This window comes from Mytilus galloprovincialis, chromosome 7 (genome assembly GCF_965363235.1).
Source record: "Mytilus galloprovincialis chromosome 7, xbMytGall1.hap1.1, whole genome shotgun sequence".
Classification (NCBI taxonomy): Eukaryota; Metazoa; Mollusca; class Bivalvia; order Mytilida; family Mytilidae; genus Mytilus; species Mytilus galloprovincialis.
Window position 1 is genome coordinate 95157571 of NC_134844.1, and position 18306 is coordinate 95175876.

Below are 18306 nucleotides of genomic sequence, written 5' to 3' on the forward strand. Positions count from 1 at the left end.
TTCAGTACAATTATCTGCCCTTATGAGTGCACAGTTTTAATTTGTTTTTATTTCAGGTACAGTGAAACGATAGTTTTAACCAAAGAAGTATTTTTTGCAACCTGCCTTGACAAATCTACACAAAAATATACCTGAAATTTAAATCCATTCTTACTAGCTTCTTTAAGTTGTTCTTTTATTTCTGGTGGTAGTTTGAAGGAACTAGTGACGGTTTTGTTACCAATTTTCCTGGAAGTGCTTATATCTGTTGAAGTGTTTGTTGAATTGTTTAATTTGGAAACTCCAACTACTAAATTCATGGTCTTTGTTGAGAATTCCATTGTCTTAGGTTCATCGTCTGACAGAGTTTTAAGTGCTGAATCAGCTATGATATCAACTGTGTGAAGGAGCTTCTTTGTTCTTTCGATCTAATATAGAATTATTTATATATTTATATTACCGGTAATATGCGTGTATTGAGTCAGATAAAGAATTAAATAAATTGAAAATAACGTCACCTTGTTGACTATGTCATATACTGTGGTCATTGGAGGGCAATGCAAAACGTAAAAAGTAAACATTAATTTTTTCTAGGAATTAATCTTTAACTTAAAGTTTGCCATAAAATATACCAAAAAACAAATAATTTTTTAAATAGATCTTTTAAAAAGATAATGAATGTCATTCAAAGTAGCATATATAAACTCTGACAACAACACGAAAGAAATATAAAGATCAAAAGACAAACAACAGTTCACAAAAAAGAGCACAAAACTAAAGACTGAGCCCAACCGAAAAAATAGGATGATTAAAGTTGCTTCGCAAGGGTGAGCATTGCAAATTCGTATGAAAAAACATAAGAGTATGCATATTAGGATATAAAGCCTATGAAAACCTGCGGTCATACATTTTGTGACAAAAATTATTCTCTGTCAAAAGCCAGGTATTTTTTCTCAAACTTTTGTCACACGAAATATTCAACCACTATAACTCGTGTATAACGACATTTCCCAATTGTCAAAATATAAATTTAAATTATCTCAAATGCTCTAAATATAAACAATAACTGTCACGAGTCCAGAAATATCGTTACACACTTGTTGCAGTTGTGGAATCTATCAGTGATTTACAGCTTTTGGTCTTCATGATCTAAAACGGCTTATAGTTTTTCTCTCTATACGTGTTATAAGCAACTTAACGAAAACATAACATAATGAACAAAAGAATTGACACACCTAAGTGATGCGTACTATTTGGTGTTGAAAAAATAAGAAGGTAGGAATAATTGATTAAAACGGAGATTTTAGAAGAAAGAAAGGTGAAAAAGTGAAAAATTGGGAAAACTTGCAAAAAAAGCGTTATTGGGGAAAAGAATATATTAACATGAAAAGAGGGACGCGGGATTTTGGAAATGATGAAAAAAGTGAAAAATGGAGGAAAATTATTAAAAAAAAATATTTCAAAACGACCATCACCATGTCTCTTGTTGCTCTTGAATGACTAAATTGTTTTTAAACAGTTGTTTCTCAGAAAATTATGCTAAATAAGTATAAATGTGTCGTCGAGATTTAAATAACAAAAATTAAGACCCACTGGTCAACACATTCAAAACCGACTTCTTACATCATTTTTACATGCCAGTTATAAACATTTATTTGAATAGAAAAATATTTTCTGTTATAAAATAAATTCTAATAATTCCTGTTATATTCTTTGAACTGTGATTTGACCTGAGCGTCACTGATGAGTCTTGTGTTACAAAACGCGCGTCTGGCGTATCAAATTATAAGCATGGTACCTTTGATAACTATTAATATGGTTTCAACTTGATAAAAAATGTAGAAAACAATATTCCTTAAAGAAGTTTCCCTATTTCTGTATAATCTCATTAATGTGAGTATTGTAATGTAAAATACATTGTAAGTGATCGTTTTACCTTTTTTTCTCTCGCCTTGATTTCTGCCTCTGTTTCTTGTACTTGTGTTTCTTGTTGTTCTTCTGGACTTTCATATGGAACTTCTTGTTCAGGTTCTGTTTCTTCTACATGTATGACATCTTCAGTTTCAGATTTATCTTCCACTATAACCTTTTCTTTTACAATATGACGTTCAGGTACATGATTTAAATCCAACAGATTGGAACTCGAATCAAAAAGTGACCTGAAAATAGAAAGACGTGTTCTATTTATCAAAAAGGACGGAAAGACCGCAACCGGAATTTTAATGAAAATATTTTCTATTTTCCCCTGTTCACTTTAATGTTATACTCACTTGGTCATATTTTCTACTTTCCCTGGTTCACTTTAATGTTATACTCACTTGACCATATTATCTATCTTCCGCGGTTCACTTTAATGTTTTACACACTTGACCATATTATCTACTTTCCCTGGTTCACTTCAATGTTATACTCACTTGACCATGTTTTCTACTTTCCCCGGTTCACTTTAATGTTATACTTATTTGACTATATTTTCTACTTTCCCCGGTTCACTTTAATGTTATACTCACTTGACCATATTTTCTACTTTCCCCGGTTCACTTAAATGTTATATTCACTTGACCATATTTTCTACTTTCCCCGGTTCACTTTAATGTTATACTCATTTGACTATATTTTCTACTTTCCCCGGTTCACTTTAATGTTATACCCACTTGACCATAATTTCTACTTTCCCCGGTTCACTTAAATGTTATATTCATTTGACCATATTTTCTACTTTCCCCAGTTCACTTAAATGTTATACTCACTTGACCATATTTTCTACTTTCCCCGGTTCTCTTTAATGTTATACTCACTTGACCATATTCTATATTTTCCCTGGTTCACTTTAATGTTATACTCACTTGACCATATTTTCTACTTTCCCTGGTTCACTTCAATGTTATACTCATTTGACCATATTTTCTACTTTCCCCGGTTTACTTTAATGTTATACTCACTTGACCATATTTTCTACTTTCCCTGGTTCACTTGAATGTTATACTCACTTGACCATATTTTCTACTTTCCTCAGTTCCCTTAAGGTTATACTCACTTGACCATATTTTCTACTTTCCCCGGTTAACCTTAATGTTATACTCACTTGACCATATTTTCTTCTTTCCTCGGTTCACTTTAATGTTATACTCACTTGACCATATTTTTTTCTTTCCCCGGTTCACTTTAATGTTATACTCACTTGATCATATTTTCTACTTTCCCCGGTTCACCTAATGTTTTACACACTTGACCATATTATCAACTTTCAGCGGTTCACTTTAATGTTATACTCACTTGACCATATTTTCTACTTTCCCCGGTTCACCTAATGTTTTACACACTTGACCATATTATCAACTTTCAGCGGTTCACTTTAATGTTATACTCACTTGACCATATTTTCTACTTTCCCTGGTTCACTTCAATGTTATACTCATTTGACCATATTTTCTACTTTCCCCGGTTTACTTTAATGTTATACTCACTTGACCATATTTTCTACTTTCCCTGGTTCACTTGAAGGTTATACTCACTTGACCATATTTTCTACTTTCCTCGGTTCCCTTAAGGTTATACTCACTTGACCATATTTTCTACTTTCCCCGGTTCACTTTAATGTTATACTCACTTGACCATATTTTCTACTTTCCTCGATTCACTTCACTGTTATACTCACTTGACCATGTTTTCTACTTTCCCCGGTTCACTTTAATGTTATACTCATTTGACTATATTTTCTACTTTCCCCGGTTCACTTTAATGTTATACTCACTTGACCATATCTTATACTTTCCCCGGTTCACTTTAATGTTATACTCACTTGACTATGTTTTCTACTTTCCCTAGATCACTTTAATGTTCTACTCACTTGACCATATTTTCTACTTTCCCTGGTTACCTTTAATGTTATACTCACTTGACCATATTTTCTACTTTCCCCGGTTCACTTTAATGTTATACTCACTTGACCATATTTTATACTTTCCCCGGTTCACTTTAATGTTATACTCACTTGACCATATGTTATACTTTCCCTGGTTCACTTTAATGTTATACTCACTTGACCATATTTTCTACTTTCCCTGGTTCACTTCAATGTTATACTCATTTGACCATATTTTCTACTTTCCCCGGTTTACTTTAATGTTATACTCACTTGACCATATTTTCTACTTTCCCCGGTTCACTTTAAAGTTATACTCACTTGGTCATATTTTCTACTTCCCCCGGTCATTTTAATGTTATACTTACTTGACCATATTTTCTACTTTCCCCGGTTCACTTTAATGTTATACTCACTGTCCATATTTTCTACTTTCCCGGGTTAACTTTGATGTTATACTTACTTGACCATATTTTCTACTTTCTCAGGTTCACTTTAATATTATACTTACTTGACCATATTTTATACTTTCCCCGGTTCTCTTTAATATTATACTCACTTGACCATATTTTGTACTTTCCCCGGTTCACTTTAATGTTATACTCACTTGACCATATTTTCTACTTTCCCAGGTTCACTTTAATATTATACTCACTTGACCATATTTTATACTTTCCCCGGTTCACTTTAAAGTTATACTCACTTGGTCATATTTCCTACTTCCCCCGGTCACTTTAATGTTATACTTACTTGACCATATTTTCTACTTTCCCCGGTTCACTTTAATGTTATACTCACTGTCCATATTTTCTACTTTCCCGGGTTAACTTTGATGTTATACTTACTTGACCATATTTTCTACTTTCCCAGGTTCACTTTAATGTTATACTTACTTGACCATACTTTCTACTTTCCCCGGTTCACTTTAATGTTATACTTACTTGACCATATTTTCTACTTTCCTCGGTTCACTTTAATGTTATACTTACTTGGCCATATTTTCTACTTTCCGCGGTTCGCTTTAATGTTATACTTACTTGGCCATATTTTCTACTTTCCCCGGTTCACTTTAATGTTATACTTACTTGGCCATATTTTCTACTTTCCCCGGTTCGTTTTAATGTTATACTCACTTGACCATACTTTCTACTTTCCGCGGTTCACTTTAATGTTATACTCACTTGACCATATTTTCTACTTTCCGCGGTTCACTTTAATGTTATACTTACCTGACCATATGTTCTACTTTCCCCGGTCACTTTAATGTTATACTCACTTGACCATATTTTCTACTTTCCCCGGTTCGCTTTAATGTTATACTTACTTGACCATACTTTCTACTTTCCCCGGTTTATTTTAATGTTATACTTACTTGACCATATTTTCTACTTTCCCCGGTTCACTTTTATTGACATCTGTATGTGATATCTTGTCAGATATCTTGTCCATAACATTAAGTAACGCATCCTGTAAGAAAACTAAAATAATCAAAAACTTTGCATCATGAAAATTTAATGATGCTCAATTTTCATGTTTAATAATTTGCATATGACTTAATTATCATTGTTTTATAGTTAGAGTTGAATATTTTTAAATGTTTCAATTCCTGGGTTACTTATTCTTTTTATTACATTGACCATGGAATTCTTATTTCAAATGGGTAAAAAGAAAGAGGAGGAACTAAACAAATTGAAAATCCCTAACTGTTCAACCAAATTTTGCAATTTTCACAGCTTTCATAGTATTTTAGTTTTCTATGTTGTGTCTTCTGTACTATTGTTTGACTGTTTTGTTTCACTGAAAGTTTCATTTCTGCAAATGTGTTGGTTAGTTTAAGTAAACAATGACATCATAAGCACTATTTTGTGTCAGAGTAGGGCTCCTTTTACATTCGTTCTAAATTTGAGGGAGTAATTGGTGGTCTGACACCTATATTTATTTCTACTCATTCTAAAGCAACGTCATCGACAACATCCAGACAATATCCAGTATTGAATGACGTCAGAGGAGTAAAATTGTCAGATTTATTTTATATGTGAAATTTTCTTTTTTTTTTATGTCACCGGGATATCATGAAAATTCTTTCGAAAGTAATTACAATTTTAATCTACTCTCGTTTTTAAAAGACGGATATTTTAACTAATTTTTAGTAAATTTGTATCATCTACAAGAGAGAAATCCAGTCAAACAATTCCTACTAATTATTGATTTACTACCTGAATGTTATCCGATAGTCAAACAATTTATACTAATTATTGATTTACTACCTGAATGTTATCTGATAGTCAAACAATTCCTACTAATTATTGGTTTACTACCTGAATGTTATCTGATAGTCAAACAATTCCTACTAATTATTGATTTACTACCTGAATGTTGCCGATAGTCAAACAATTCATACTAATTATTGATTTACTACCTGAATGTTATCCTATAGTCAAACAATTCATATCAATTATTGATTTACTACCTGAATGTTATCTGATAGTCAAACAATTCATACTAATTATTGATTTACTACCTGAATGTTATCTGATAGTCAAACAATTCATACTAATTATTGATTTACTAACTGAATGTTATCCTATAGTCAAACAATTCATATCAATTATTGATTTACTACCTGAATGTTATCTGATAGTCAAATAATTTATTCTTATTATTGATTTACTACCTGAATGTTATCTGATAGTCAAACAATTCCTACTAATTATTGATTTACTACCTGAATGTTATTTGATAGTCAAACCATTCCTACTAATTATTGATTTACTTCCTGAATGTTATCCGATAGTCAAACAATTCATACTAATTATTGATTTACTACCTGAATGTTGCCGATAGTCAAACAATTCCTACTAATTATTGATTTACTACCTGCACGTTATCAGATAAGGCATCTGCTTCCTTAGAAATTTGGTTCGAAGCTTCTAAGACATTTTCCATTTCAGCTTCGTTTTCTGTAGGTAACACAGCTAAAACTGTAACCATTTCCTCAATTATCTGTAAGAAAATTACAGAGAAATAAACATCGTTATCGGTAAAATAAAAAATGAAATTATATTATCTGTTAATCAATCAGTTGTAACTGTTTTGTAAAAGATATAAGACTCTTTCATGTAAATAAAAAAAGAAAGAAGATACAACTTCAATAGTTGTATCAAGTTTTGTGGACTGTTTTTATGTTGGTTTTTTTTTAATTTGTCATGGCGTTGTCTTATTATATATAATGAGCAACAGATTTAAACAAAAAAAGAAACATAGGAAGCGGGTGTTACGGATGGACATATTCAGTAGTGACACCTATCATATTGTTCACGGTAAAAAAATACGGTTGTAATTTACATTTTGGTCAATTCAGAAACATTAAAGGGATTGGATTGTGGCCATGATAATATGAACATATCTGTGGTCAGTTTAACATAATAACTCGGGGCCTTTTATAGCTGACTATGCGGTATGGGTTTTTTTCTCATTGTTGAAGGCCGTACGGCAATCATACTTCATCTTCTTATTTTTATGTCAAATAAATATTGTGTTGTTCCCTTTTGTTCTCTGAATGTTTGAACGGTTTCTGCATTTTGAGACGAGCGGGCAATTTATGACAATAATGACATTATTTGTTCGCCTTTCTTGTTGGATATCTTTTTATGTATGTTTCCGAAATTATTTACTTCTGTATACAAATGTAACGTGACCAAAGTCTGGCAAAGCATTCCGATAAAATGGTTGGACCTGAAATAAGGGGAATGTGTAACTTTTATAAATGTTTTGAAATCATGCGCATTGATGCGTTACAACCAGATCCTTATTAAAATTGTGATTTAGTTATTTTTTTAATTATGAGTTTGATTGTCTCTTTGGTATATTTCGCCTCTCTTAACATCCACAAAACACATATACTTTGAATAGTGAGAATGGTTTCAACAGCATCAGTGAGAATTAGACAAAGGGGGAATCAGAAACAACTTGTAAAAATTATACAACACAATGACAAAAAATTAAGAAACGAAAAAACAAATAGGTCGACAAACACTACACAGAAGTTGAATATATAGCACGAATTCAGCAAAAAACCGCGAGTGACAAGTTTTAAATACGAAACATTGAAGGCACGAGGCATTTTTAAAAAAATACGCTAGAATAAAAAAAAGACTTCAAAATCATTCATGATCGTTCTTCTAATAAATGTAAAAATATACTGAAGTAATTGGGACTTTGATCTTAGGTTATTAACCTCAAAGTTAACAAGAATCTTCCTTTTATGAAATGTTATCATATTTCAAATTAGTTAAAAATCCCATATAAAGAATTTGATTTAGCAGCCTGAAACTGTTAAGCTGCACAAATTTCAGTCCAATTATAGTTACTCCGATGGGGACCTTAAAATCAATAGGGATCTTCCTCTTATTTTATGTGAATGTTTATCCAAATAAGATCGCAATCCGATAAAGATTATTTTTGTTAACATTCGAAAACAAAATGTCTAACAGAGGGACGGAAGGACGGGCCAAAAACAATATACTTCTGCTTCTTCAAAGCGTTGCGTATAAATAAATAGACACATCTTACGTGCTCTTTTTCTTCTATCTCTATATGCATATGATGAATAGAATCAATCGTTGCTCCTACAATATCTCCAAATCCCTCCGTATCATTAACAAACTCTTCAGCATTGAAACTAGCTAAAATGAGAGAAAGCATGTTGATTTATATTAAAACTTGACATTTTACGTCAAATGTATCAATTTAAGCAAATTGATGACATCATAGGTTCTTTACTCTTGACATTGTTTATTCTTATGCGTTGAGGTAACCTCATCCTATAGAATAAACATAATTAACAGAGGATTATCATAACTTCTTATTTGCTACATTTTGATTTTCAATTTGTTTTGCTTTCTTCTTGTGATGGATATTTGGATACTAAAATTATTTGTGTTTTTTTTTTTTTGGCTATCTTTCATTAGGGTTAACTCTGAGAGCTATTTGAATTTGGAAAGAATTACAATAAGATCTGGCTTACTTTCACTGGACGAGATAGACTGTCCTTGCTTTGGGTCATGGGCAGATTAAAGTCAGTGTATTTGAAAAAGATTAAATTCATTCTTGAATTCGGAAGTTGAATTTTCAGCAGGTTGCCGGCATTTTTTAAAAACAATTGTGCACCTTTCCCTGCTGACCTTTTCATATTTTTATGTGAGTCGGAGTTCCTTCAGGCACTTGTAAACAAACTAGAAGATCAAAGAAGCTAGATCAATTAATTTCACAAACATGTATATTGATGATGTTCTCTCCATTAAAAATTCAAATTATTCTGAATGGGTACTCGTTTCTATATCCTCCTAAACTAGAGATCCCAGAAACCACAGACACAGCTTTCTCCGCATCATTTTTAGACATATACCTCGAGTTTGATTCAAGCGGTCATTTCAGTACCAGAATCTATGACGATTTCAATTTTGAAATTACAAATTTCCCTCACCTTAGCAGCATTATGCCAACTTTGCTCGCGTATGGAGTATAACTTTCTCAAGTCGTACGATATTCAAGAGTCTAGGATGAAATTGAGTTATAGATTCTATGTGCTGACGTGGTGTATCTTGGTTTTTTACTTTACAGTTTTCTCTTTATTTGTCTTTCTTCCATTATTTTCTATTTGGTCGTTTGACTCTTGACGTGGGTCGCTATTTGTGTATCCAGCTTAGTTGATTTTGGCTTTGGGCGTTCTTGATGCAGATGGGTCCAGATGTGTGACAGGTCCGCGTGAAATGTTAAAGTTTTTGTTTTCATTTTGTATACCCTTGTATTTCTATTTAACTTAATTTTTACCTTATCATGAAAGTGTATACATGTGTATCTCACTGTGTTGTACTATACTGTACTATCAACCTCAAATACATTTTTGTAGCCTCTTTCATGTCTTTATCCGATTTATTTGTATGTTTTATTTGTACTTTTTTAAAGTCAGTTGTGTTGTATATCTATGATGTCTGTTTACATAATTTGGCTGATGGATCCCAATGATTGTCACGCTAACCAATTATGTATGTTTCGGTTGCTCACACAATTTTATCAACAAAAAAAAACTTAAAACAACTGTAAGACAAGTTGGAGGTTTAGCTAGCTATTAAACCAGGTTTGACCCACTATTTTTTAGTGCCTGTACCGAGTCAGGAATATTCCGCTTTTTTTCCATTCGTTCCGTTAATTAATATAGTCGAGCTTTTGGTTTTATCAGGTTTTATTGAATTTCACCCTTTCTAAATTCAAGTTTGAGTTCGTAATTTTGTTAAAACATTATTTTGTGAGCAATTTCATCCTTAAAGTAATAGCATTACAAGGAAAGCTTCCGTGATAAAACTGTCTATGGAAGGCTATTCCGGTCAAAAATTGCCACAATATAAAAATAAGGAAATGAGGTATGATAATACATATTTTTATGATTTTTATAAACTTTGTCCTCAAACAAGAAGGAGTAATTTCAATGCCTTCATCGTCTGGAAACACAATAAGAATATGTATTTCTTTATTTTTGGTTGCTTTTGGACTTCTCAGTTCCTTGATTTATGGTATGTCAGTACACAATGTTCATTCAAACCTACCAAAAATGCACATTTTCTAAAACATAATATCTAGGTGTAATTTTTCGAACCTTGAGACTTTTGATATCGCTGAATGCCATCGAAAAAATAGGTTACACCTGTTGCAGAAATAAATTCTGTGAAATGATAATGGAATAGCCCAGCCCGTTTAAAACTATAGAACACCTTGGATGCCAAAAACACGAAAATGTCACTTCCGTAAATTTAAAGATGTTTTGTCTTATTACTGATGAGCTCACTATCCTCAAGTAAAAAAAAAATACCAAACTCCAGGGAATATTCAAAACGGAAAGTCCGTTATAAAATGGCAAAATCAAAAGCTCAAACACATTAAACGAATAGAAAACAACTGTCGTTAGGTATCACACATGACGCCATTTTGACGTCGGATCTAAATGGCCGCTATTTTTTCTTTAATTTTCAAAACATACTTTAACAGGTCATATGTTCGAAATGAATGATGAAAACAATATAAATCTGATAAGAAAATTTGCATTATTATCGTGAAAAATTCTTCTCAATAAATGATTAACTGACTTTCATCAAACTTTACAAATTCGCGATAACAACTTTCGTTTTCCTTTCCATGACGTCTGCTTCATTTTTAATTCGCAGTACCGACGACTTCCAATTTCGCAACCCCGGCGGTGAATGAGCCACTCGCCATATTAGCACTTCTGTTTCTTATGACGCTTTTACAATAACGTTTAACGTTACGCTAACGAAATGGACAATACTCAACCTTGTGAGCTGATAAAATTGAGTGGATGGACAGAATGTGATGTTACAGATTTCATCAATAAAAAGAAAGTATTAGGTAAGGATGCTTTACACTTTTTTTTATAGTGGGCTAGTTCAAAGAGTAGTGTGGATGATCTTCTGTTATTAATAAATGAGATCAGCCCTTCATACTTTCTCCCTATTGAGATTTAATGTCCTCCTTCTGGTCTGGTATTAAAAGGGTGGGGTGATAAACAAATGTGTCTGTTACAGGAGGGATGCTGCGCAATTTTTTTTCAGGTCTGGACTTTGTTTTTATTTTTTGGCCCTGGTACTGAAAAAAAGGGGGAGGATTCAAATAATCTTTATTACAAGTACTAAGTTGAAGCTTATACTACAGCTATAGCTGATATTTAATGATTTCCTGTTTATACCATTCTAGAAGAAGTTCTTCACTAATATCCAGCTATACAGGTACCCAAAAAATGGTGTAATGTAACAAGAATTGTGATGATTAATATAAGCAAAAAAAATTTTTTTAATGCATCAGTTGAGCAATAAATGCCTCATGAAAAACCAAACATGATCGACTTTGTTGGACCTGTCTGTGACTGTTCAGGAATAACGGTCTACTTTCATGAATCCAGGATTGAACGTTTCATCAAAGGACATTTTGACAGTTGATGCTTTTCATGAATAGAAATAAATTACATCTATCAAAGCTTGATGAAAAACAATAAAAAGGAAGAGTTAGAAATCTTTAAATCAACATTTTTTTTTAATTCATCAATAGTGTAAATTAAATAAAACTTGTCTCACCACAAACTGAAGAGAAAAAAAAACCAAGCAATTACCCAATATGTGTTTTAAACCAAAAACATGCCTTAAATGAAAATCAGAATATCTATACAGAGAATGAGGAAAATCTGGTGTAGGAAAATGCAAGTCTTCAAGAAACTGAAACTAAAATTGCAAAACAAAATATTAGACTAAAAATGTACAACTAAGAAGAAGAAGGAATAGAATTTTAAAACGGGAAAATGAGACAATTAAGCAAAGTGTTATAAGATTGAAAAAAGTAAACTATACAAAATATTTAAACGTTAGGAAAGAAGTCTAGCATTAAAGGAAAAAAACAACAATGAAAAAAGTAAGAAATTTAATAATGAAAATAGGGACATAAAAAACAAATTGAGAAAACTGATAGAAAAAAAAACCGCTTACAGCTTAAAGAAAAATTTTATATCAAAAGTGTTGATTTACAGAACAAAGAATATGAGAATATAAATCTTAAGAAAGAAATAAATGAAAAGAATGCAGAAATTAATTTTCTGTCAAATGAAGATAATGATGTATCAATTGATAATGGTAGAAGATATTCTGAAACTTTAAGAACGTGTTATGGAACTTCAGGGAAATGATATTCCAACAAATAAAACATCAAATGTAATTAAAGTTGTGACCGATCATATGTTTAACGCCTCTGTTGAACTTCCATGTAGAAGTACAATATCTAACATAAGAGCTGAAGTTAATCATGTTAATGTTGTGGCAAAACATCATGTAAGTGAAACTTTAGCAAATGCAAATAATTTCGACATATTTGCAGACTGAACAGGCCGTGATGGAAAAAAAATCTTGATTTAGGTGTACATACTAAAAATGGAACTTTATGTTTAGGCTACAAGTCTGTTGCACAGGAAGATTCACAGACAGTCGCAAAAGTTACTCAAGATTCTCTTAACGAATCAGCTAACTTTGAAAGTATTAACTCAAATAAATTATAACTATTATGTACATCAATGATGAGTGACAGATCCAGTGTTATAAAAACAACCTATGAAATAATTGATAAATGGAGAACGATGCAATTAAAAAAAGATATGGACAAGTCAGAATTTCAAAAGTTAAACTTGTTTTATTGCAGTTGTGCTTGTCCTGTTGGGATTTCACAATGATGTATCAAAATTTCTGAAGGATTATTCAAAAACTTGTGAGCCTATGGGAAGGAATGCATAACCACATTTTGGAAAATTCAAAGATAATTCTGAACCATCAGTAGTTCGTGTAATTAGAACTGCAACTGAAGTTTTAGGACCAAGGGGCGATGGCAAAAATGGTGTACAGCAACAGTACCTGGCATATCTTTCCCCAAAAGGGAAATTCTCTAAAATAATAAATTGTCGTGGTAATAGATTTAATAATTTATATACTGGTGCTACGACTATTATTATCCACTGCTAAGATATTGTTGATTTTCTATCAAATTATATTGAAAAACCGAATTTAAAACATCAGTCAGTTCTTGCTGATGTCAAATCTTTTGATGTACTCTCACAAGTTGCTGCAATAGCTATCATCATCTATTCATGTTGCTGAGCTTTTTTGGAGTGTCATTAACAGTGATGAATATTATGTTGATCTTTATAAGTTTATTAAACCCTTACATGATCAACTTAAATGTTGGAAGAAAAATTGTGAGGAACTGATCGATATCGATTTACCACCATTGAATGACAAATTTCCTCATACCCCCAATGAATATATTGTTAATTTTGCAAAAGAATTGCCAAATATTTAAATTTTCTAAAAAAATGTATGTGAATCAATATTTAATGTAGTAAAAAGACAATTACATGATCACTTAGATACAGGTGTTTACAGATCATCTCCAGAAAAAGGTTTACTTTATCGATCCTCTCACAGCAAATTAACAAATATACCGGCTAAATTTGTTTTTGGTGACTTGGATTTTTCAATGAAAAAGAAGCCAAATGCTAGTCTTTTTCGTGTATCTATTATCACAGTAACTATGTTCAAAAGAAAGTACACTGCACTGGCTTAAAAAAAGTCAGACTTTTCAAGGAAACTACTATAAACTGAGGCTCGAAAAAAAGCAAAATTGATAAAGTTAAAATAAAAGGCATATTAAAAGACTTTGATGGAAGAAAGAAAGAAAATACTAGAAGAAACTAAATGTAAAAGAAATGAAAGTTTTGGAATAGAAAAAATCAGAACTGAACAAAATAGAGAAAAGTGATAAAGGAATGGATGGAATTGTGAAATCAAAAAAAGACATTGACAGTTTATTAAAGAATGCAAAGTCTGTTAAATTGAAAAAAAAAGAGAAACTGAGATTTCAATTGTTATATTGTTAACAGTTTTAAAATTTAGAGATTCCAAATAGTGACTTTGCATATAAAAACACTGTTATTAAAATGGAAAACAAGTTAGATGTGCCAAAAATATTAAATGAATGTACATGGGTTGGCATTTCATATGAGGATGACTGGTATCCTGGCGAAATTATTAAAGTAATTGATGAAAATAATATAACTGTAAAATTGATGGATAGAGCGAAGAAAGGTGGATTTACATTTGTATGGACAAGAACCGATGATATTTGTAGTATCGATAAATATATTTATTATTTTTTCTCATTTTTATATTGTACCATCGCCAGGATTAAGACCTTGGTTGATTTCTGATTTTGATGATATAACCAATGTCATAAAAAATGTATTGCAGATTATTACATTTGAGAATAAATAAAATGGGAAGATGTGTATAAATTTTCGGTAAAGATAATCTGCTTTATGTAAATCAAAATTTAAATTTACATTGAAGGCTTAATATTCATTATTGTTTACCTGTATGCTAATGATTTTGACACTGGATATACTAATACTTTTACATATCAATAATTAAAAGTAAATAGATGGGTAATTTTAACTTCCGTGGAATATACTTTAAGGAGCATGAATTAAATTAAACAAAAACAAAAACAACAGATGATTTGTGGTATTTAAAAGATTGCGGTGCTAACCTTCTTGTGACTGGATGCCAACTATTTTAACCTTTTCTGTATTTGCACATGTATGTTCGTGTACAGATGTTCATATTTCAATTGTATGTTTTACCATCTTGTTATCTATGATCTTCCCCATGGAAATTTATTTTAATATTCTGTTTTTTAATCTTATAATACATAAATTTATTATATGACATGTTGTGTGTATTTTGTTATTCTTTTTAGTAAAATTTTAGATTTCCAAATAAAAGTGCTGGCATTTATTTCAGGTTCATACATTTCAGGTTAAATGTCAATAAAAACTATATCAATTCAATTAATGTTTTTCCTCTAACATGTCTAAGAACTTGCATGGTCTCTCTGCCTTTAAAAAAATGTGAGACATTTTTGCAACAAAACATTCATTTGAAAGAATTCAATATATCTAAATAGTAAGAGATAATTGGTTGCCATAGTATTACAGAACTGAAACTTATTGGCTAGTTGTCATAATTGTTAGACACAAAAGGATACCACATCCCAAGAAAAACATTTTACATAAATTCAATTTTAATTGAAAAGTTTACTTTGAGGATATTATGATATGGTTGATTTTAATATGCCTTGAAATGTAAAAAGAAACAGATGTTAAGGATAACCACAACTATAAATATCTGACTAGTTATCATATTTTTAACCATACTACTTAAAAGATCATGCCATAAAGTATCTGAGATTAAATTTTATGTTGAGATAACTTAAAAAATGAACTTTAAACGAATTATTCTTTGGTTGCTTCACTTCAAAAAATGGTTGCCATGGTAACTAATCTCTCAAAATTCCTGCATTTTTGACAGTGGCAAATAAAAGAGCATGCCGAATTACCCCTAGATGCCAGTTTATAAGAAGGTACTGCAAATAATAAACAAATTACAACTAAATCAAGAAAAAAAAGTTGTACGCAGTCGTGTCTGCCTTCGGACACGTTCCCATCGGTGCTTGAAGACTTATTTGTGATGTTTCATTTTTTGAAACCTTGTGTTCATGTACAGTACTGTAGCTTATATAATACAAGGCTGGTATATCCCCAAATAGATGATTCTCAGAATATATAGATTTTATTGAAAACAAATGTAGAGATATTAGCCTCTAAAATTTGAGATTTTATCATTTTTGTATCATATTTATAGCAAAAGATGCCGAAATAAAGCCTATTTTTTAGATTATGTTTGGATCGTAACTTTTGTACCGAGAAAGGTATCTTCATGTTCTAAGCACCATTTTCTTCGTTTTTATAAGTTCTATAAGATGAGTGCATTTATGTTAGAGGTTTGTTTAAAACAATCATGTGTCATACCTTCTGTGTCACAATCTTGACTTGATACAGGCCTTTCCCAATGTAGAAAATGGTGGGTTAAACCTGGTTTTATAGATAGCTAAACCCCCAACTTGTATGACAGTTGCATAGAATTCTATCATGTTGACAACAATGAGTGAGCAAAGTCCAAATCTCGGGGATGTAAGCAAAACCCACCGAAGACGAGACCCGCATGCTTAATGACTAAGTTTTCAAACACAACACCATAAAATAAAGGAACTTAGGCCGTGTTCACATTGACCTAAATTCGGTGTTGTGTTAGTGTTACTCACACGTAAACTAAACACAATTGCGTTCCCATTGATAAAACTCAATGTTTATATGTAGTTTAAATCATGTTTTATCTACACACAGTCGATAGTCAATGTAGGCCTTGTGTAGGTTAAGTGTACACAAAACTAGGCATTTAGGACATTAGTTTTACCGTGTATATATTTAAGGAGGAAACTATTTTTGAGTAAAATTGATATTTTTGATAATTATTAGTATAGTTCTTTACAGAAATTGTTGTCTAAATTTTACAGATTTTTTTTTGTTAAAAACAAATTCACGTACTTTATTAACCCCTGATTAAGACTCAAAGCAGCATCATTGTCGAACCTATAAGGCAGGAACCAATTGATTTTCGGGGGGGGGGGGGCTATTATAGTTGAGTATAAAACATAAAGGCATGGGGGGTATTATAGTTGAGTATAAAACATAAAGGCATGGGGGGGGGGCTATTATAGTTGAGTATAAAACATAAAGGCATGGGCCTGGGGCTATTATAGTTGAGTATAAAACATAAAGGCAAGGGGGTTGGGGGGGGGGGGGGGGTGAGCTATGGATTTTGTTTTAGAAACAAAAAATGTTTCCAGTTTTTGGCCCTGAAAAAAAATTTGTTTGTTTCACCCTCAGCTGCCACTATATATATAAATAATGCTAAAATTGATTTCGACTTGTCACCAAAATTTGTCCTGGAAAAATCAATAGCCCACGCCCATCTATCCCCCCCCCCCTTTTCCCTCCCTAAAAAATGAAGTAAATAGTTGCTGCCTAATTCATTTGTAAAGGTCTTCCCGAATCGACTTGACGTACATAGAAATATTTGCCACTGGTCTTTACTCAAACAACGATTCACGCATAAATGCATGACTAAAAAAAGTGTGGGGTAAATGATATGTTTGTCTAGTATCTCAGATCCGTTAAATAACACTTAAAATAAATTAAAAAAAAACGTGACCCTATTCTTTTACCAAATACTCCTTGGAGAAGAAATACCATTTGAAACAAACAGAAAAGATAAAAATTTAGAGATCCCTAATAACTCTATCCTTTTTTTCGGCTGTAAGCACGCTGCTGCAGCTAACATTTTCTAGTGCGTAATCGAGACATCTCTAGTATATTCAAACTACTGCAAATTATAAAAATGGCTTTCATCAAGTAGTAACCACTTAACTTAAAAAGGGGGAGGGTTATTTTTTTTCTATCTGAGTAAGATATTTCCATTCCCACCCCACCCCACCCCCTTTTTGAAGTCAAATGGTTGTTCCCTTACCGCTAGAAAAATTGTCCCAAAATTTTGAATTCAGTTCTACGTAATGAACATTTAAATGACACTTAGTTTACAATTGAGAACAAATCTTATGTACAGGTAGCTAAACAAGGTGTATAGATGTGAACAAATGTAATGTGAAACCAGTGCACACTACACTAAACTAATTGTAAACATGTTTACTCTACACGGCGTTTGGTGTGAACACGGCCTAACATTTCAAATATAATACTATGTGTGAAAGGAAGGATATGTAGGGAAAACGTCAATGAGACAGCAAGCAAACACCACAAAAAGAGACTAAAAAAGGGATCTAGAGATCAACATCCGGCTTGAGCTTAAAAATGCATTCAAATTACATGTCTTTTGTCAATTCTAACTGTTTATACATATCTATTGGTTAGGGTTAGGCTTATCAGCTTTTATACTGCAATC

General features: G+C 31.8%; 1 protein-coding gene across 1 annotated transcript in view; it reads right to left on the minus strand.

The window, feature by feature from the left end:
- LOC143084016 (polycystin-1-like protein 2) overlaps positions 1–18306 on the minus strand; it is a 46669-nt gene that overhangs the window by 25136 nt on the left and 3227 nt on the right. Inside the window, exons 2-6 of the mRNA XM_076260428.1 lie at positions 8417–8529; positions 6722–6847; positions 5217–5311; positions 1916–2138; positions 132–407 (exon numbers count right to left, since the gene is read on the minus strand). Of these exons, the coding sequence (XP_076116543.1) occupies positions 132–407; positions 1916–2138; positions 5217–5311; positions 6722–6847; positions 8417–8529 (833 nt within the window). The remainder of the gene's footprint in view (positions 1–131; positions 408–1915; positions 2139–5216; positions 5312–6721; positions 6848–8416; positions 8530–18306) is intronic.